Source organism: Heteronotia binoei, chromosome 18 (assembly GCF_032191835.1).
Source record: "Heteronotia binoei isolate CCM8104 ecotype False Entrance Well chromosome 18, APGP_CSIRO_Hbin_v1, whole genome shotgun sequence".
In the NCBI taxonomy this organism is placed as follows: domain Eukaryota; kingdom Metazoa; phylum Chordata; class Lepidosauria; order Squamata; family Gekkonidae; genus Heteronotia; species Heteronotia binoei.
Window position 1 is genome coordinate 11,122,934 of NC_083240.1, and position 22,353 is coordinate 11,145,286.

Below are 22,353 nucleotides of genomic sequence, written 5' to 3' on the forward strand. Positions count from 1 at the left end.
TGGCAATTCAAGGAAGCTGTAAGCCCAGCCCCCAAACAAAACAAAAGGTATTGTCAAAACTCTATGCCATGGGATATAAACAGGGGAGGGGAAAGGAAGGGTCCAGTGCCCATGGAGTTTCCTCTCTCTCCATTCTTGGATCTCTGTATAGCACTGGAAGGTTAATGGAGTTGGCTACTCCCAGAAGAAATCCTGTCCACTTTCTGATGCCACTCCTTTCCGATGCCAGTTTGGTGTAGTGGTGAAGTGTGTGGACTCTTATCTGGGAGAACCGGGTTTGATTCTTCACTCTTCCACTTGCAGCTGCTGGAATGGCCTTGGGTCAGCCATAGCTCTCGTAGGAGTTGTCCTTGAAAGGGCAGCTGCTGTGAGAGCCCTCTCAGCCCCACCCACATCACAGGGGATATGTTGCAGGGGGAGAAGGTATAGATGGTAAGCCGCTCGGAGTCTCTGATTCAGAGAGAAGGCCGGGGTATAAATCTGCAGTCTTCTTCAAAAATCCTGTGCAAATGGAATGTTAGCACTTCAGGGAAAAGCCCCAGCCCCTTTCCTTGAAGTGCTGGCTTTCCACTTTCAGGGAAGGCCACCGGGGAGGCATATACCAGTAATGGTTGCACCAGGCAATCTTTTTGATCCTGCGGATCAGTGATCAGCTGCAGGAGGGAAGAACCACGATTAGAACTGTGGGATGGGGTAAGGGACTTGAGAGGGAAACTAGAACAGGAACCCAGGGTAGAGGGGGGGCAAAATTCTACTTGGAGCTGAGACTACAGCTGCGTGCCGGAGGGAGGTGAATAATAATTATCATAGGGTGTGTCGAATAGCCAGGAGACCCGAAGATTGCCTGGGAGTCACATGTTCTAGCCCTTATTGTTATTCTAGTGGTGAGCTGGAGTTGTTTTTAGGGGCTGAGAGGAGGAGGAGAATTGGATTTATATCGCACCCTTCACTTGGGAGTCTCAGAGCGGCTTACAATCTCCTTCCCTTCCTCTCCCCACAACAGGCACCCTCTGAGGTAGGTGGGGCTCAGAGAGGGAACACTAGTGTGGGGGGAAACACAAGAGGCTGAAAAAACCACGAACGCTGCCTCAAATGGCCCGTGCCCCAATTCTGGAATTAGTTTTAGAAATTTTCCCACTTTGATGGGAATTCAGGAAGTGTGAAGCGGAGAGCCGAGCGTTTCAGCAGAATGACAAAGGAACTGGATAAGAGGGGGGGGGGATGGGGAGTCAGTTCAGGTACCCATCAGGAACGGAAGCGGCGCTCTCCGGTTCTGATCCCAGACTAGGGAGAACCCGCGGAGCGATCCAGTTCTAATCCCTGACTCGGGAAAAGCCGTGGTGTCTGAAAGGCTGTCCATGCTGCGCTCACCTTATCCTTATAATCAATCACATTTAAACCACAGATCCAGATACAAGGCGGTGTATTTCGCGCACGGTTCACATCTTACAAACACAGCGGGCTATTGGTTTATTCATTAGAAACGTACATTGATGCATGCCTGTGCACACATGAAACACACAAAAGAAAGCATATGGGGAAACCATACCCTGTTTTGATCAGCGGGTTGTTAGGGTTTTTTGGCCCCATACAGAAGGCTGTGAGAGCTACTGAGATTAACGCCCGCCCTTATTTGCATAGCTCTGCCCTGGATTCCATCTCTTGGTTACACCAATGTGTGACAAAGAGACAGCATCCTAGAATTGGGTTTTCTACATAAATAGCTGGTGTCGCAGCCGCCTCGAATGTCTGTCTCTCAGAGATATTTAAAAAACAAACAAACCCAAATCTGTAACATAACTAAGACTCAGCCACAAACACAAAACCTGCTCTTGAGTTACCTAATCACTCTCCATCTGTTTCCCTTTGCACCAGGGGGTCAAGAGCAGAAAAGATCCCAAACCCAGTTTGGTGGGTGCCAGTTTGGTGTAGTGGTTAAGTACGTGGACTCTTATCTGGGAGAACTGGGTTTGATTCCCCACTCCTCCACCTGCTGGAATGGCTTTGGGACAGCCATAGCTCTTGCAGAGCTGTCCTTGAAAGGGCAGCTTCTGTGAGAGCTCTCTCCGCCCCACCCATCTCACGGGGTGTCTGTTGTGGGGGGAGAAGATATAGGAGATTGTAAGCTGCTGTGAGTCTCTGATTCAGAGAGAAGGGCGGGGTATAAATCTGCAGTTCTTCTTCTACCCACACTGGCTTTGCTACAGAAATTCTGGACAGCTTGATGGAGTTTAATTGTGCTCTCCGAACGAGAGAAGCTGCAACTGCGTTCCCTCAAATGGAACCGTTCTAGCGGGACGTACTTGTATTTCAGTTGCCGACAATTCAAAACTGCGTCGAATCATGTCCTTTATAAGCGCAGCTCGTTAAGCAGACAGCGGAGGGATGTCTGTCATCCTATAAAAAAGACAAACAGCGCAGCTACGGATGCCAGAGGAAGCGTTCGACGCTAAGGCACGAAATCATTCGTTCAGGCGTTGGGCTACGATTGGGATATCATAGCAGCAGATATGAGCGCAGTCCAGGAGCTGAGGGACAGGTGGCTGGTAACAGCTGAAGGCTTTGGCCATAAGATGTCCCTTTATCACAAGACCATTATAACGCATTAGCGGCTAATGACAGGTGATGTATAGTGGTACCCTTGGCAATGTTCTTGTTACAGCTTCCAGTCACTTTTAGGCCCTGTTCAGACGCACAGTATAATCAGAAGCTGCTGCTGTTTCCTTCCGGATTTAAACTGGCTGATCAGACGGCAACATCTGCCTCCTGGTATAAACTTGCGGTAGGCCCCCCTCCCCCCCCCCAATCCTTCTCGGAACCGGATTATTTTGTTACCTGCTCCTTTGCAGTGTTTTTTTAGTTCTCCGGTTTCACCTTGTAGTTTTCTCCGTCCGGATAGTTCTGCTGCGATATTTTAACCAACTTCCAGATGTCTGAAGGCTGTCCCAGAGCAAAAGGAGCCTCAGACATCCGGTTTAGTCGCCATTTTTTTTTTACTACTTAGCGATATGCGCATAACTGCATGTTTTAATACACGCATGCACATAATAGTGGAAGGGAAAAAACTGCATTGTGCTGTCATGTGGATGCCAGGAGACAGTTTCACTGCGGAGTGATTCGAACTGGAGTATGGCAGTCTGATCAATATCCGGAACAAAGATATTCGGAACAGAACCAGGTCAGTTTAACATGGACTCAACACGCTGTGTGAACAGGGCCTTAGAATCCCAATTCTCACAGACAGGCAATTCGGCCTTGAAGAGGTTTCCCCCTCTCCCCTGCAAATGGGCCCCAAGGTTGCAGCGATGTTCTCCTCAGATTTCACGGAGGACAGGAGTATCAGTGGCTACTAGCCACAGTGACTGAGGGGAATCTGCACACTCAAGAGGCACTAAACCTCTGAATCCCAGAGCCAGGAGGCAACATCAGGGGAAGGCCTCAGCCTGAGCCGTTGTTGACCATTCAAAGGAATTGGTTGGCCACTGTGCGAGACAGGAGGCTGGACTACTGGTCTGACCCAGCAGAACTGGACTACTGGTCTGACCCAGCAGAACTGACCCAGTTCTAAGAAAGACCTTGACCTCTCTGCTCTGTTGTTGGCTTTCCAAATGAACTGGTTGGCTGCTGTATGAGACAGGATGCTGGACTAGATGGACCACTGGTCTGACCCAGCAGGGCTCCTCTGATGTTCTTATGAAGGCCTCAGCCTCTATGCCCTGCTGTTGGCTTTCCAGAGGAACTGGTTGGCCACTGTGCGAGACAGGATTCTGGACTGGATGGACCACTGGTCTGACCTAACAGGGTTCTACTTATGTTCTTGAGTTATATAGATACGGCCAAATCCAGACAGCTTTTTCCATTGTTAAAAGTACACACACACACCCTTTTGCTTATTTTCCAAATTAATCTCCTGCTTTTCTCTCCTAAATGGCTTTTCACATCCTTCCCACCACGCTCCTCCACTTTAGGGGGGAAATTACTTTCAGCAAAGAATGGTCTAAGAATGGAATTTTGATGTCTTTGAGAGCCAGTTTGGTGTAGTGATTAAGTGTGAAGACTCTTATCTGGGAGAACCGGGTTTTATTTCCCCACTCCTCCACTTGCAGCTGCTGGAATGGCCTTGAGTCAGTCATAGCTCTCGCAGGAATTGTCCTCGAAAGGGCAGCTGCTGTGAGAACCTTCTCAGCCCCACCCACCTCACAGGGTGTCTGTTGTGGGGGGAGGAGACTGCAAGACACTCTTGAGTCTGATTCAGAGAGAAGGGCGGAGTATAAATCTGCAGTCGTCTTCTTCTAAAGCAGAAACCCAAAATGGTCCCTGTAAAGATAATGTGCCAGTTTTCTGTCCTACAATGCAGAGAACTACAACCTAAACTGGAGATGTTTTTGATGAGCTTTTAATTGTTGAAAGCCTTACTGTGCTTGCGTATTGAATTCTGCTGCTTCCCCGGGAGGGGTGAAGTAATATTAAGAACATAAGAGAAGCCATGTTGAATCAGGCCAGTGGCCCATCCAGTCCAACACTCTGTGTCACACAGTGGTCAAAAAAAGGTGCCACGGCTGCCCCTCCCCCAAGCACCAAGAATACAGAGCATCACTGCCCCAGACAGAGAGTTCCACCTATACCTTGTGGCTAATAGCCACTGAAGGACCTCTGTTCCAGATGTTTATCCAACCCCTTCTTCAATAGTGAAGTGTTCTGACTTTGGATAGACTTTGAAAATCTACGGCCCATCTGCTTGCCCGCCCCAACAAATATTCCAGCCAGTCATTCTTTGATGCCTCTCCTGGATGAAGCCGCTCAAAGAAATATATATTTATTTTAATGATATCCCTCATTTTTCCCCGATTGGGGACTCCAAAGCGGCTTTTCACATCGTTTCCCCCTTCTTCCGCTTCATCCCAACAATGACAACCTTGTGAGGGTAGGTCTGTAACGCAGCAGAGTTTTGGAAATTCCCACCTTGTCAGATCCATTTTTCATTTGGCCGCGGTTATCCCAAGTCCCAAAAGCAGCCGATTCAGAATGCGGATGGATTCTAGGTAGTTTAATAAACGAAACTGCAAAAAAATGGAATTGTTCCTTGGAAGTGACCATTTGCAGAAAACCCTCCCCTTTCAATAAAAGTTTTCACCCCCAACCAGTTCGCTTGACACGTGTGAACATCTACGGCCCAGCCACTTGCCCGCCCTGACAAATATTTCACAGTTTATTAAGTCTTCCATCGCAAAAACAGGGAAAAGTTCTGAGCACCTGAGTGATAGTAAAACTACACAAGACAATGACTAGAAGTCTTAACATGGTATTTGGCTCTAAAAAAACACCCCAGGTAGGATATCTAGATAGGGACCACAGTGCTGGATAGGAAGTAACCTTTTTTCTTATGCTGTTTCCCATTCTGGAAACCCACCCACCCCCACTACAAAAAGAAAAAAAGACAGGTACTTGTGTTTCTCTCTTTTTCCACCCCATCAAAGTTGAGAGCAGCCTAAAGGAGGCATTTTTAATCAGGGAAACAGCACAGGGGAATAGAGTGATGTTACCCCCTCCCCAGGGCTTTTTTTTGGTAGCAGGAACTCCTTTGCATATTAGGCCATGCCCCTCTTGTGTAGCCAATCCTCCAACAGCTTACAGGGCCTACTGTAAGCTCTTGGGGGATTGGCTACATCATGGGGTGTGGCCGAATATGCAAATAAGTTCCTGCTACAAAAAAAAGCCCTGCCCCTCCCCCCAGCACTACATCACCAATTCAGCTAGCTCCCCAGTTGCCCTCCAATGACCAAGCACAGAACTGGAACTCTAGCCCCAGAATGCCAATGTTATTTGCAGTTTGGCCCTAAGACAAAGTGATTTCTATGTACTTCAGGAGTGGGGAGGGGCTTGCTACGGGCCTACAGAGAATCCAGCAAGCCAAATTTGCCTGTGTTAGAATGTCCTTTAAAGAAGCAAACTCTAAAAAATCCACGCATTGCTAAAGACCTTTTGAGTCCTACGAGACACCATCGTTCTCCGCCATCTTGATTTTCTCTAATGTTACATAACGACGATGCTCAGACATGAAACAACATCTGACAACCATCTGGAACGGGTGAATTCAGACAGAACACTTGCGTATAAAAATATTATACTACTTTTTTTTTTTAAAGATAAATCTCTCTTTGTGCTGAGAACCAAAATCTGGAGGACAAAACATATGGGGAGTCAACGCTGAAATTTGAGTATTGCTGGATGCCACCCCAGTCGAGCAGAAACCTGCTCAAACAGTGTCGTAAACATTCAAAAGATTGCTTCAAAACCTGGATTGTCATATTTACATCCAATCTGGGGTTTTGGCTTCAGCTTCCTAGCGGCTCTCACCAATTCCAGATGCTGGTAACTACCTGAAGCCAGTTACAAGAATGCTAAGCAATCAGACGTTAGCCTGATAGAGACACAGTGGCCTCTCAAGATGCCTTCCCATTTATGCTCTGGATGTGGAGGGATGCTTGGTGACGGAGAACTGCTCATTTCAGGATGGCTAGAGAGGCCCTGTACATTGGATGGACGCGGATGCTGCAGGTCTCTGCGTCAGGGGTGGAACAGGCGTCCCTCTCATCTTTTAACGAATCGGAGCTCCAACTCTTCGTCGAAGAGCAGATGAGAATTTCCATGGAAGGCAGGCATCCTTAGACGGCCCCCCCAGGGCAAGGATTCGTTCCAAAGCTGTTTAGAAACAAGGAGACCGTTATTTTGCTCAACGAATTGTGACCAAGCAACACAGAGACCTTTCTCATGAGGTTCATCTCCTGTCAGATTGATGGAAGGGGAAAACAGAGGTTCCAGATTTCGTCCAGCCCACCCCACAGTCTGGCCTCGGGAAAATGTCAAACCCCCACTAAGCTTAAAGGAACCCGAAGGCAATGATTGAAGCAGCTTGTGGCTTGCTGGAAAAGCCTCTGCTTGGCATGCAGAAGGTCCCAGGTTCAATCCCCAGCATCTCCAGTTAAAGAGGACCAGGTGGGGTGGAAGGCAAAGGCAGAGCCCTGCACAATTAACAAAGGAGGCTGGCTGGATGTTGATCTGGGTCCTAGCTCCCCCTTGCTCACTTCCACAGGATTGATGCTGCCTTCCTTCCCCTGTAGCCAGCTGCCCCAGTTACCAACAGCCCCTGTCCTTGGAGGGATAACAAATGAAAACTCTCCTCTCCACTTTTCAAGAATGGAGACGTTCTCCCCTTGTCATACCAAAGGAAGCCACCCCCCATAAACTCATAAGGACTTAAGAGAAGCCATGTTGGATCAGGCCAATGGCCCATCCAGTCCAACACTCTGTGTCACATAAGAACATCAGAGAAGCCATGTTGGATCAGGCCAATGGCCCATCCAGTCCAACACTCTGTGTCACACAGTGGCCAAAAAACCCAGGTGCCATCAGGAGGTCCATCAGTGGGGCCAAGACACCAGAAGCCCTCCCACTGTCCCCCACCCCAAGCACCCAGAATACAGAGCATCAATGCCCAAGACAGAGAGTTACAACAATACACTGTGGCTAATAGCCACTGATGGACCTCTGCTCCAGATGTGCTCCCCAAGAGTCACATGAAACTGCCTTATACTGCCGGAGAGCCGGTTTGGTGTAGTGGTGAAGTGTGCGGACTCTTATCTGGGAGAACCGTGTTTGATTCCCCACTCCTCCACTTGCACCTGCTAGCATGGCCTTGGGTCAGCCATAGCTCTGGCAGAGGTTGTCCTTGAAAGGGCAGCTGCTGTGAGAGCCCTCTCCAGCCCCACCCACCTCACAGGGTGTCTGTTGTGGGGGAGGAAGGGAAAGGAGATTGTGAGCCGCTCTGAGACTCTTCGGAGTGGAGGGCGGGATATAAATCCAATATCTTCTTCTTCTTCTTATACTAAATCAGACTCTTGGCCTGTGGAAGCCAGTATTGTCTGCCAGATGTTCTGCAGGGTCTCAGGTGAAGGTCTTGCACATTACCTCCTACCTGATCCTGAACTAGAGATGCCAGAGGCTGAACTCTGAACCTTCTGTATACCAAGCAGAGGCTCTACCACTGAGCCACAGCCCCTCCCCTAAAGGTAAGATCACACAAAGCTGCCTTATACCAGGGGTGGCCAAACTGTGGCTTGGGAGCTATATGTGGCTCTTTCACACATACTGTGTGGCTCTCAAAACCCCCACCACGCCATTAGCCAACAGCTTGGAGAATTCATTTAAAGTTGCTTTCTTTCCACCTCTTCCTCCCCATCTACGCCATGCTGGGAATTATTAGGAAGGGAACTGAAAACAAATCAGCCAGTATCATAATGCCCCTGTATAAATCGATGGTGCGTCCTCATTTGGAGTACCGTGTACAATTCTGGTCACTGCAACTCAAAAAAGATATTATAGCATTGGAAAAAGTGCAGAAAAGGGCAACTAGAATGATTAAAGGGTTGGAACACTTTCCCTATGAAGAAAGGGTAAAACACTTGGGGCTCTTTAGCTTGGAGAAACGTCGACTGAGGGGAGACATGATAGCAATTATGCATGGGATAGAGAAGGTAGAGAAAGAAGTACTTTTCTCCCTTTCTCACAATACGAGAACTCATGGGCACTCAATGAAATTGCTGAGCAGTCGGGTTAGAACTGAAAAAAGGAAGTCCTTCTTCCCCCAAAGGGTCATTAACATGTGGAATTCATTGCCACAGGAGATGGTGGTGGCTACAAGCACAGACAGCTTCAAGAGGGGACTGGATAAGCATATGGAGCAGAGGTCCATCAGTGGCTATTAGCCACAGCGTATTGTTGGAACTCTCTGTCTGGCTCTAGACTGAAAATATCTGTAATTTTATTACCGGTAGTTTTACTTTGTAGTTATATGTTGTTTTAAATTTAAAAATTAATAAAAATTTGAATGGAAGGAACTCTCTGTCTGGGACAGTGATGCTCTGTATTCTTGGTGCTTGGGGGGGCACAGTGAGAGGGCTTCTAGTGTCCTGGCCCCACTGATGGATCTCCTGATGGCACCTAGTTTTTTGGCCACTATGTGACACAGAGCATTGGACTGGATGGGCCATTGGTCTGATCCAACATGACTTTTCTTATGTTCTTATTTGCCTTCCTTCCTTGAGGCTCGCAAAAATCTGACATTCGTGGCTTGCAGCTCTCAAACATCTGATGTCTTTTCTATGTGGCTCTTACATTAAGCAAGTTTGGCTGTTCCTGCCTTATACTCAATCAGACCATCAGTCCATCTAGGTCAGTATTTTCTACTCAGACTGGGAGCTGCACTCCAGAGTCTCAGACTGAGGTCTTTCCCATCACCTCCTACCAGATCCTTTTAACTGGAGATGCCGGGGATTGAACCTGGGACCTTCTGCATACCAAGCAGAGGCTCCACCACTGAGCCACAGCATCAGGCCCACGTGCAAGTGTGGGTAAAGAGCATACTGACGGAGGTTGCAGAGCATACTGACGGAGCCTTTACATAAAGCCTGAACACATTATGCTGCTTTATACCGAGCCAGAATCCTGGGTCTATCGAGGTCTGTCTTGTCTGCTCTAGCAACAGCTTGCCAAGATTTTCTCCCCACCGGCTCCCTCCTCATTCTAACTGGAGGTGCCAGGAACCGCACCTGAGACCTTCTGCCCTGCACATTTTAATCTGGGCTAGAAGCTGGGCGATAGATTCTAAAAGGCTTGATGGCGGGTCAAGGCAAACCACAGAAGTCTCGCACGCGACAGCACAGAATGACATGGCCGTTCTATGAACATACGAAGCTGCCCTATACTGAATCAGACCCTTGGTCCATCAAAGTCAATATTGTCTACTCAGACTGGCAGCAGCTCTCCAGGGTCTCAAGTTGAGTTTTTTTCACGCCTATTTGCCTGGACCCTTTTTAGCTGGAGATGCCGGGGATTGAACCTGGGACCTTGTGCTTACGAAGCAGATGCTCCACCACTGAGCCACCGTCCCTCCCCTATCTGCGGCACTGTAACACCATGGCTGCTCCTTTGAGTTGACGGGGGACCGCACTGTTTATTGCACAAGAACAAGCCCCAGCAGCATCTATTGCACAAGAACGAGCCCCAGCAGTCTCAGCAACCAGGTGCCTTTATTTTAAAACGCTGTCCAACTAATGGAAAAGGATTTTAAAAAACTGATCAAGTTCCCCCCCCCCCCAAACCGTTTCATCGAAGCTTAACTAACCGCAACATCCATGTTTACTCAGGTGTAAGTCCCACCAAATTCAACGGGGCTTGCTCTCCAGCAAACATACTGAAGGGCACAGCCTAAACTTTGCCTTATCGCTATAACCCATCTCATGCTATCACCGAGCTTTTAAAAATCAGCTGTAAGTAAGCCCAGTTGGATTCTACAGAGCTTAGGACCAAGCAAGCTCACACCAGATCTTGAACGGACCAGCTCCAAGCAATGTTCCCTCTAAGCTGCAGAGTCTTGTGAGCAAAAATTCTACGCTGTGAGCTAGTGGTATTAAAGTTGTGAGCTACTGGCATTCAACATTGTGAGCTACTGCATAAATGACTGTGCTCTGGGGTCATCCTTCCTGAGCTAAGACAAAAGTGCGTGAGCTGGAGCCTAAACATTTGTGAGCTAGCTCACGCTAACTCAGCTTAGAGGGAACGCTGGCTCCAAGTACTATCTGCACTTCCGCAGCCAGAAGCCCAGCTGAATTCCAGAGCCTTACTCTTCGGAAGCCAGCACCGTTTGAAACTCCTATCTGACATGCTATGAAAGACTAGCTTCCAGCACCCGCCCCCCACTGATAACCACGTGACGGGGGGGGGTGCCCACTTCGGTAGCCCCAGAAGGCCAGCGCCCTAGGCAGTCGTCTAGTTTGCCTAGTGGCAGGGCTGGGTTTGCGGGGGGGGGGGGAAGGAAGGTGAGCTTGTTGGGTTCAAGTGAGGTTTACTCTAAAGAAAGAGGGGGGGGGGGTGGAATCCGAACGCAAGCCTTACTCCTCGATCCTACCGCATGAAGGCTGGAGAAGCTGAGCCACGGTTACCTAGGCTAGAAGGAAATCCCCAGCAAGGTTCGACTTCTGAGTCACCACGCCTCCCCAGGCGGCATCCCCGCAGGTCTTGCTCCGGCGCCGGCCGCCTCGGTGGGCCGTCTGGGCCGAGGCGGAGGAGGCCCTGCCGGCGGCGGCGGGGGGGCGGGCGGCGGCGTGAGGTTCTCGGTCAGGTAGGCCACCAGGAGACAGATAAGGACCAGCATGACGCAGATGGAGCCCCCGACGGCCGTCATGGCCACGACGATGTCCCGCATGCCGGCCGGCTCGACGGTGAACTCCACGCACTCGGGGGGCCAGGGCGTCGGATCGGGGCCCGGGGAGCCGCGGCTGCCGTTGGAGGCGGCCCCGGCGAAGGCGCTCAAGCAGAGGCGGTAGCGGACGCTGCCGTGGGCGTCGGGCAGCAGGTAGTCCCGGCAGGCGGCGCCCAGCCGGACGGTGTCGCACTGGAAGCGCGTGTAGGCGCCTTCCCACGAGCAGGCGAGCGAGAAGCCGCGCAGGGCCTCGTCGGCGGCGGCCCCGGGAGGCGGCCAGGCCCACTGCAGGAGGACGCTGCCGTTGAGGAGCACGTTGGCCACCAGGGCGCGCCCGGGCGAGCGGTGCGCCTTGCAGCGCCGCGGCGCGCACTGGAAAGCCCGCGCCGGGGGGCGGAAGCAGAGGCGCCCCCCGCCGGCTTGGCCTTGGCTCAGCACCTTGTAGGGGCACCAAGGCTCGGCGTCGGGCGCCGCCGTCGGCTCATCGCCCTGGGGTGCAGCAGGAGGCGGCGGCTGCAAGACGCGCGCCAGGGAGGCTCCCCAAGCGGCCGGCGCGTCTCCCGGCCGCGGCCCCCCGGCCAGGCTGAGCAGGGCCAGCAGCAGGCGCAGCAGCATGCCCGCCGGCGGGCCGTGGGGCCGGGCATGGCATGGCATGGGAGGAAGGGCTGCGGGGCCGAGCAGCGGCGCGCTCAGCTGGCCGTCGGGGGCCTCGCCTGCCCGGCCCAGGCGCCCCCCCGGCCGCCTCGCTTGGCCCCGGCCGGCAGCAGGCGCATTTTGCCAAGTGCCCAACTTGGAGACGGCCGCGCCGGCTTCTGCGCCTCCTGGCGGGCGGGTGGGTGGGTTGCGTGGGCCGGCCGGGGAAGCTCCGGGCCCGCCCAGCCGCCCTCCTCCCGGCGGAACCTGGCGCCGCGTTAACTCTCGCTCTGCCGCCGGCCAAGAGGAGGCGACCAAGCGATGGATTTGGGGAGGGGAAAAAAATAGGAGGGATCGCCTTTTCCTTCCCCCATCTAGAGCTCCCTCGCCTTCTCGTGCCTTGAACGCCTTCCTCTCTCTCGTGAGATAGAATTTGGCTTCCTTTCTTTGTATCCCTTCCACTGGGAGAGCACGTTTGGTGTAGTGGTGAAGTGTGCGGACTCTTATCTGGGAGAACCGGGTTTGATTCCCCACTCCTCCACTTGCACCTGCTAGCATGGCCTTGGGTCAGCCATAGCTCTGGCAGAGGTTGTCCTTGAAAGGGCAGCTGCTGGGAGAGCCCTCTCCAGCCCCACCCACCTCACAGGGTGTCTGTTGTGGGGGGGAGAAGATATAGGAGATTGTGAGCCGCTCTGAGACTCTTCGGAGTGGAGGGCGGGATATAAATCCAATATCTTCTTCTTCTTCTTCTTTTCCTCGAGGATAGATCCAGTATAGGTAGCGGGTTGCCAACCTCCCGGTGGGGCCTGGGATCTCCCGGGTCTCCAGTCTTCCCTCCAAAAAAACAGCCGGTTTGGGGAACGGACTTTATGGTATTGTAGTCCATGAAGGTTCTTCCCTTCCCCATACCTTCCCTCGTCAGGCCGCAAACCCCTCCCCTCTCCAAATCTCCAGGAATTTCCCAAGCCTGTTGGGGTTCCCAGCTCTGGCTTGGGAAATCCCTGGAGATTTGGGGCAGGGGTTGGGAGGGGACGGAGCACCGCAGTTATGTGATGTCTAGAACTTCCACGTCCGTAGCAAGGGTCCCCAAAATGGTGCCCACCAAGAGATTTTAGGAAGTGGGTGGGATCAGGTGGAGCTTTGGCCCTTCAAGGTTTATGATGGGCCATTGCAGGGCTTCTTTTGGTAGAAAATCCCAGCAAGAACTCATTTGCATATTTGGCCACACCCCCTGACATCACCATTGTTTTGCATGGGGCTTTTTTGCCGAAAAAGCCCAGGAGGAATTCATTTGCATTTTAGGCCACACCCCCTGACACCAAGCCGGCCGGATCTGCATTCCTGTGCGTTCCTACTCAAAGAAAGCCCTGCACCATTGGCAATTTGATTGGCTGTGCAGAGTTTTTTTCAAATGGCTTTGGCAGCAGCTGCCACCGCAACGCAGGAGCTTCACTGGGTGACTGAAGACAAGCTGCGGCAGCCATTTTGTGGTGGTGCCCACCACGCTGTTAGAATTCCAAAAGTGCCCACAGGGTCACAAAGGCCAATAACCCCCGTTGATGGTATTCCACAGAGTCCATCCTCTGAAGCTGCTCTTCCCTCCAGTAGAATTGATCTCTGTTGTCCGGAGATCAGATTTAAATTAATTTTAGGTCACAGAGGTATAATGGAGAGTCGATCTGTGGGCATCTGGGGCTCTGAGGGAGCTGTTTTTTGAGATAGAGGCACCAAATTTTTCAGCATAGCATCTAATGCCTCTCCTCAAAACACCCCCCAAGTTTCAAAAAGAATGGATTCTATGAGCCCCCAAAGAAGGTGCCCCTACATTATTTGCAAATGGAGGAAAGGCATTAAAAGGTGTGCCGTCCCTTTAAATGTAATGGCCAGAACTCCCTTCAGAGGTCAGTCGTGCTTGTCACACCCTTTGCTCCTGACTCCACCCCCAAAGTTTCCTAGCCCCGCCCCCAAAGTCTTCTGGCTCCACCCCCAAAGTCCCAGATATTTCTTGAATTCGACCTGGCAACCCAATGTCCAGCCAAAGCCTGGGTCTAGAGGCTGTTTCTATGTTTACATGTTTAAGGTGATGGGGTGGGGTGTTTGACTGCCAGAAATGAAACACTGCTGTTCCTTCTAAGACCGGGCAGTAGTTTAGGTTGTAAGTGATCTCTACAAGCTGCAGCCACAAAGACTTTCATAGGGCTTTCAAGGTCAGAGACACTCAGAGGAGAGCCAGTTTGGTGTAGTGGTTAAGTGTGCGGACTTTTATCTGGAAGAACCGGGTTTGATTCCCCACTCCTCCACTTGCACCTGCTGGCATGGCCTTGGGTCAGCCATAGCTCTGGCAGAGGTTGTCCTTGAAAGGGCAGCTACTGTGAGAGCCCTCTCAGCCCCACCCACCTCACAGGGTGTCTGTTGTGGGGGAGGAAGCTAAAGGAGATCGTGAGCCACTCTGAGACTCTTCAGAGTGGAGCGTGGGATATAAATCCAATATCTTCATCTACCTCACAGGGTGTCTGTTGTGTGTGGGGGGGAGGTAAAGGAGATTGTGAGCCGCTCTGAGACTCTTCGGAATGGAGGGCGGGATATAAATCCAATATCTTCATCTACCTCACAGGGTGTCTGTTGTGGGGGAGGAAGGTAAAGGAGATTGTGAGCTGCTCTGAGACTCTTCGGAATGGAGGGCGGGATATAAATCCAATATCTTCATCTACCTCACAGGGTGTCTGTTGTGGGGGAGGAAGGTAAAGGAGATTGTGAGCTGCTCTGAGACTCTTCGGAATGGAGGGCGGGATATAAATCCAATATCTTCATCTACCTCACAGGATGTCTGTTGTTGGGGAGGAAGGTAAAGGAGATTGTGAGCCTCTGTGAGACTCTTCGGAGTGGAGGGCGGGATATAAATCCAATATCTTCATCTACCTCACAGGGTGTCTGTTGTGGGGGAGGAAGGGAAAGGAGATTGTGAGCCACTCTGAGACTCTTCAGAGTGGAGGGCGGGATATAAATCCAATATCTTCATCTACCTCACGGGGTGTCTGTTGTGGGGGAGGAAGGGAAAGGAGATTGTGAGCCGCTCTGAGACTCTTCGGAGTGGAGGGCGGGATATAAATCCAATATCTTCTTCTTCATTGGTGGTTTGCCACTTCCTGCCTCCACATCACAACCCTGGTATTCTTCAGCGCTTTCCTATCCAAATTCTTGACAGGCAGCCAGGGCTTCCCCCGCTTAGCTTCTGAGAGCTGAGGAGAGCAGGCTCTAGGCCGGGCTGAACTTTGCAACTGACCCTCCAAATGCAGGATGACTGGATATGAAAAGGCTTCTTGCAAACCACATCTTTGCAATTCCGCAAATTTGGACTGTTGCAGATTGTTGCTTCTCCTAAAAAGTCTCCCTGAAGCTACTCCCCTTTGCCTTCCCTTGGAAGGCAGGAGAAACTCTCCTTCTGGGCATTCCCTCTGGCTCTTCCAGATGCTCACGCAAGACTCCCCTACAGTGTTCCCTCTAAGCCAGGGGTGTCAAACATTTAGTTAGGGGGCCAAATCAGGCCCCGGAAGGGCTCCTATCAGGCCCTCAAGTAACTGGCTGTCGTCTGGTTCCTTCTCCTTTTTTCTTGCTTCCTTCTGTGTCACAGCTTGCTTTGCCAGGCTTGCTCAATCGCATGGGAGCAACAGAGCAAAACCTCGATTTTCTCCATTGGCTGAGGCTCCTCCCTTGGGGAGGAATAGCTTGCTTTGCCAGACTCTCTCAATTGCACAGTAGACCTACTGAGTCAAGTCTCTCTTCTATTGGCTGAGGCTCCTCCTTCCCCATCCACTGGGGAAGGAAGGAAACAGCCAGAGCTTCCTTTACCCAGCTCCCTGGATCCCATGGGAGAAATACAAAGAAAGATCAATGAGTGCTAATGTTTTAAGCATGTTTTAAGTTTTTAAAAAAATATATTTGTGTCTGTGTTCTTTGTAAAATTTATATCTCTGCTAAAAAAGTAAAGGTGTGCAAGCACCAATCGTTTCTGACTCTGGGGTGACATTGCTTTCACAATGTTTTCACGGCAGACTTTTTATGGGGTGGTTTGCCATTGTCTTTCCCAGTCATCTATACTTTCCCCCCAGCAAGCTGAATACTCATTTTACCGACCTCGGAAGGATGGAAGGCTGAGTCAACCTCGAGCCGGCTACCTGAACCCAGCTTGTGCCGGGATTGAACTCAGGTTGTGAGCAGAACTTAGGCCTGCGATACTGCAGCTTTACCGCTCTGCGCCACGGGGCTCTTACATCTCTGCTACATAACCTTAAATAAGTACACGCATGGCCCAGCCTGAAATGGTTCGGCCCAACAAGGTCTCATTTATGTCAGATCCAGCCCTCATAACAAATGAGTTCGACACCCCTGATCTAAGCTGAGTTAGTGTGAGCTAGCTCACAGTTCTTTTAGCCTCCGGCTCACGCATTTTTGTTTTAGCTCAGGTGAAAAGACCCCAGAGCACACTCATTTATGCAGCAACCAATAGAGCATGAAGTAGGATTTTTGCTCGCAAGACACCACAGCTTAGAGGAAATACTGCTCTCCTATTATTGGCATTTGATCCTCTGTGCAATAAAGTGACTCAGATATTTTGGCACGTTACCTTTCTGGGTCTGCCCTGCTATGGCTTCCTTTCTCTTTCCCAGTGGCTTTCAGCACACATTAAAAAAAGGAAAAAAGACAACTGAGGAGGGAAAACGATGATATTGCCCACACCAAAAAAAGTAACTCTGATTCTTTGGAGCACCGGTTTTGATATATAGCAGCCCTTTTGTTCCATTAAGCACTTGGCTGCTCTTCAAGACCTGCCCGCCCCAGGAACACTGAGCACTTTTGCAATAACGGACGCTAATAAAATATTGCCGGGGACACAGGGCCTTCCTGGCTGCAAACGAAGCCAAATTTAGAACGTAGTTTGTCTAATGAAATACAGTAGACAGTTGAGGTCAAACCAAGGGCCCCGTTTTCGCTACCATTTGCTCCGAAGAGGGACCCTTGCTCTAGGGCAGAGCGTAGCGTTTGCATATAGAACCAAACTTGCTTAATGAAAGAGCCACATAGAATAAACATCAGATGTTTGAGAGCGGAAGGAAGGGAAATAGATGGGGAGAAGAGGGAGGGATAAGTGGAAAGAAAGCAACTTTAAACTGGAGAGCCAGTTTGGTGTAGTGGTTAAGTGTGCGAAGTCTTATCTGGGAGAACCGGGTTTGATTCCCCACTCCTCCACTTGCACCTGCTAGCATGGCCTTGGGTCAGCCATAGCTCTGGCAGAGGTTGTCCTTGAAAGGGCAGCTGCTGTAAATGCTCTATCAGCCCCACCTACTTCACAGGGTGTCTGTTGTGGGGGAGGAAGGTAAAGGAGATTGTGAGCCGCTCTGAGACTCTTCGGAGTGAAGGGCGGGATATAAATCCAATATCATCTTCTTCTTAAATGCATTCTCCAAGCTACTGACTGGCTTGGCTTGGAGAAGTGATTTAAAGAGAGAAATGCCTTCTTCAGGCTGGTTGATAGGGTGGTAGGAGCTTTGAGAGGCACACAATATATGTGAAAAAGCCTCATGTGGCACCCAAACCACAGTTAGGCCACCTCTATAGAACATTGGATAACACACACTTAGTCTTCATTGGAGGGTGGAGGTGGTGGGGAGGGGATCAATAAACGGCAAAGGGTTTAATTGGGGCGGGTCTGAGTTCACAGATGATGGGAGGAACCCTAAAGGATTAATATATTTCTCCCAAAGGCAAGTTAAATGGCAGAGGTGCACAATCACTTTATAGCAGCCTCAGAACTTTGGGGGGCGGGCAGCCACTGAAATTGACAAGCTGTGGCTTCACCATAAGCAGAAGAAGAAATGATTGACTCTCAGAATTCCCTGCCACCAGATGTAGTGATGGACATTAACTTGGTGGTGGTGGAACAGATTTTGGAGTCCAGTGGCACCTCGAAGGCCAACGAAAGTGTGTTCAAGGGATGCGCTTCCGTGTGCGCACACGCTTCTTCAAAACTGGACATCACGTGAAGAACATCGCCTGAAGAAGCGTGTGTGCGCACAAAAGCGCGTCCCTTGAATAAGCTTTTGTTGGTCTTGAAGGTGCCACTGAAGGTGGCACTGGACTCAAAATCTGTCCTTTTTCAGACCAACACTCCTGCCCACCCAGATCTATTACGGCGACCCCATGCAGTTCACAAGGCAACAGAGGTTAGGGGCAGTTTGCCATTGCCTGCTTCTGCATCATGACACTCATATTCCTTGGGAGTCTCCCATCCAAATACTAGCTAGGGCCAACCCTGCTTACAGGCAAACCCTGCCACAAGGCAAACTATTTGTAAATACCACAGGAGAAGGGGTTTTGGTGTAAAGTGAAAGCAGATAGAATACCACTGAAAAACAATGTATACTTCAATCCTTATATATGATTTATCTTATATACAACTTTAAACCAGTGTATACAGATATAATAGGCTTATTATTTTCTTTAAAAATATCGCCATCCATTTCCAATTTCTTCCCTCCAGAAAAATTTACAAATTATTAACGAGTGACGTTTAGTTCCAATGTTTTCCAATAGAACCCAATGATTCTGTTTTAGCTTTAAACTTTGCATGAGAAATTATTGAAATCGGGTTCCATTTTAACAGCCCGATTCACTGAAGATCAGTATTGAAATGTCTTGAAATCCAGAGGAGACGTCTGATGAAGGCTGCAAGGATTTCCTGGCCCCTCCATTTGAAAGAATTTCACGAGAAGTGATGGACTGCATGACAAACTTTGTTTACTGGAGGAAGGATTTCTGACAATCCCTCTATTGGACAGTGGCTCAGTGGTACAGCATCTGCTTGGTAAGCAGAAGGTCCCAGGTTCAATCCCCGGCATCTCCAACTAAAAAGGGTCCAGGCGAGTAGGTGTGAAAAACCTCAGCTCGAGACCCTGGAGAGCCGCTGCTAGTCTGAGCAGACAATATTGACTTTGATGGACCGAGGGTCTGATTCAGTATAAGGCAGCTTCATATGTTCATATTGGAACTAACGGTTTGTTAATAATTTGTAAAAAAAAAATTCTGGAGGGAAGTAAATTAGAAATTGATACTTGTATACACTGGTTTGAAGTTGTATATAGGATAAATCATATATAAGGACTCATTGTTTTTCAGTAGTATTTTACCTGCCGTGAGGCAAACTAGGGCCTAGGGTGCCAGCCTTCTAGGGGAGACAAATTGGGTGCCCCCATGTGACTCGGGGATGTTACTGGTGCGGGGGGGGGGGGCACACCAGAAGTTAGCCAGACAGTCAAGGGCTGGCCCTGCCTGCTCAGCTTCCAAGATCTGATGAGTACAGGCTAGCCTGGGTGATCCAGGAATACATACTGGAGACAAAATGACAGAGGAGTCTTTTCTCCCTCGTTTCCAAAGGTTTGCCGTTGCAATATTCCTGCCGCCCCCCCCCCCCCCCCCCCCCGCACCTGGCATCATTTTTGGTCATTACATTAAAACTTAGATGTGTTTCATTTCCCCCTCAGCTCCGCTTTTCTTTTATGAAATTTGGCTTTTCTTGGTCGGAAAACTGAGATGTCGGTTCCATGCAGCTTCCTCTTTCTGCCGTCCTCCTACTTACCTTGACCGGCTTAAACTCTCGAACCATACAAGCCAGGGCAACAGGATAAAGGTATGGAAAAAAGGCATTCAGGGTGTTTCCATTCCATTTTGCTTTTCATAGAATCCTAGAGTGGGAAGGGATCTCCAGGTTCATCTGGTCTAACCCCCTGCACGATGCAGGAGATTCACAAATGCCTCCCCCTAAAGTCACAGGATCCGCATTGCTGTCAGATGACCATCTAGCCTCTGTTGAAAAACCTCCAAGGAAGGAGAGCCCACCACCACCCAAGGAAGGCTGCTCCATTGAGGAACCGCTCTAATGGTCAGGAAGTTCTTCCTAATATTTAGTTTATTTATTTGATTTGATTTATATCCCGCCTCCCCACCAAAGCAGGCTCAGGGTGGCTCACAACATAAAATCCCACAAACAATTAAATTAATGAGTGTTAAAATTGCACATTCGATAATAAAATAGATATACAATGATCAAAACAGTTGGAAACTCTCTTGAGTCAATTTCAACCCATTGGTTCTGGTCCACCCTTTGGGGGCAACAGAAAACAACTTCACACCATCCTCTATAAGACAGCCCTTCAAGTACTTGAAGATGGTGATCATATCACCTCTCAGTCATCTCCTCTCCGGGCTAAACATCCCCAGCTCCTTCTGCCTTTCCTTATAGGCCTTGGTCTCCAGACCCCTCACCATCTTTGTTGCCCTCCTTTGGACACATTCCAGCTTAGAATCCTAGAGTTGAAAGGGATCTCCAGGGTCATCTAAACCCCCTGCACAATGCAGGAAACTCACAAATACCTCTCCCTAAATTCACAGGATCATCATTGCTGTCAGATGCTGTCAAACTGCTGTCATTGCTGTCAAACTGGAGAGCCAGTTTGGTGTAGTGGTTAAGTGTGCAGACTCTTATCTGGGAGAACTGGGTTTGATTCCCCACTCCTCCACTTGCACCTGCTGGAATGGCCTTGGGTCAGCCACAGCTCTGGCAGAGGTTGTCCTTGAAAGGGCAGCTGCTGGGAGAGCCCTCTCAGCCCCACCCACCTCACAAGGTGTCTGTTGTGGGGGAGGAAGGTAAAGGAGATTGTGAGCCGCTCTCAGACTCTTCGGAGTGGAGGGCGGGATATAAATCCAATATCTTCATCTACCTCACAGGGTGCCTGTTGTGGGGGGGGAAGGTCAAGGAGATTGTGAGCCGCTCTGAGACTCTTCGGAGTGGAGGGCGGGATAAATCCAATATCATAATCATCATCATCATCATCATCATCTTCATCATCATCTTCTTCTTCTTCTTCTTCTTCTTCTTCTTCTTCTTCTTCTTCTTCTTCTTCTTCTTCTTCTTCTTCTTCTTCTTCTTCTTCTTCTTCTTCTTCTTCTTCTTCTTCTTCTTCTTCTTCTTCTTCTCCTTCTCTCTTTAAAAACCTCCAAGGAAGGAGAGCCCACCACCTCCTGAGGAAGCCTGTTCCACCGAGGAACTGCTCTGTCAGGAAGTTCTTCCTAATGTTGAGCTAGAAACTCTTGATTTAATTTCAACCCATTGGTTCTGGTCCTACCTTCTGGGGCAACAGAAAACAATTCCATACCATCCTCTCTATGACAGCCCTCTCTATGACAGCTCATCTATATCCTTCTTAAATTCTGGTGCCCAATATACTCTAGGTGGGGTTTTACCAGAGCAGAGTAAAGCGATGGCTTCACTTTGCGTGACCTGGCTAACACTTCTGTTGATACAGCCCAAAATCGCATTTGAAGAAGGCTGCAGATTTATACCCCACCCTTCTCTCTGAATCAGAGACTCAGAGCGGCTCACAATCTCCTATATCTTCTTCCCCCACAACAGACACCCTGTGAGGTGGGTGAGGCTGAGAGAGCTCTCCCAGCAGCTGCCCTTTCAAGGACAACTCCTGCGATAGCTATGACTGACCCAAGGTCATTCCAGCAGCTGCAAGTGGAGGAGTGGGGAATCAAACCTGGTTGTCCCAGATAAGAGTCCACACACTTAACCACAACACCAAACTGGCTCCTCTAGGGTGAGGTCAGACATTCATAAAATCCCGCTACGAGCATGAATGGAGTCCGGAAGCATGTCGGATTTTAAGCGGTTGTCCAAAAGTCAGCATCTGCGAATGGTGGTTAGCTCGTTCGAGTCCCGCGTTGAGACGACTGGGGCGCGGACTAATTTGATACTGCTTTAAATCAGGAACAAAATCCTTCTGACGGTTCCTGAGCGGAGTTTCTCTGTTTGAACGCTCCATCGTTGGCGACTCGTCGGAAGCGCACCACCGCTTCCCTCCCAAAGCCCCTGCAAGTGATATCACTGCGCCAGTGAATGAGCAAGCAAATGTTGGCTCGATAAATCGTTTACCCACCCTTATGTCCGGAAACAAAAATCACTTTTGAAAGTAGATGTGAACTAGATGTGAACTGATTTGAATTCCTGGGTTCTTTTCTGCACGCGTAGTGCTCGTGCTGGAAAAGTAGTGCCAACGGACTAGCAAAACTTTAGTGATCTGACCCATTTAAAAGCGACACGCTCAGATAGCGGGCATCACTGCGCCTGCGCTAATGCAGATTGACATCTCATGAAACGAGGTCCGGTAGAGCAATCTGATCGACCAGCGACGGGACCCACATGGGATAGAATGGGAGCCTGGCTGTTGTCTGATCGGAAAATTGGTTGTGCGGATTATAATACAGGCGTGTTGCAGATGGATTTAATGGTGTGACCGCACCCCTAATTTGCCTTTTTAGCTGCTGCATTTTCTAAGAGGAACAAATGCCAACGTGGTATGTATTGGTTAAGAGTGCCAAAGACCCAGGATTGAATCTCCACT

At 49.9% G+C, this 22,353-nt stretch overlaps 1 protein-coding gene across 1 annotated transcript; it reads right to left on the bottom strand.

Annotated features, from left to right (window-relative positions):
- Nucleotides 1-5,032: 5,032 nt before the first annotated feature.
- On the bottom strand, nt 5,033-11,875 carry FNDC10 (fibronectin type III domain containing 10). The gene is made up of 2 exons (XM_060259604.1): nt 11,001-11,875; nt 5,033-6,702 (listed from the first exon to the last, which is right to left on the bottom strand). The coding sequence occupies exon 1, from the start codon at nt 11,873-11,875 to the stop codon at nt 11,042-11,044; it is 834 nt and encodes a 277-aa protein (XP_060115587.1). The 3' UTR covers nt 5,033-6,702; nt 11,001-11,041.
- Between the last annotated feature and the right edge of the window lie 10,478 nt (nt 11,876-22,353).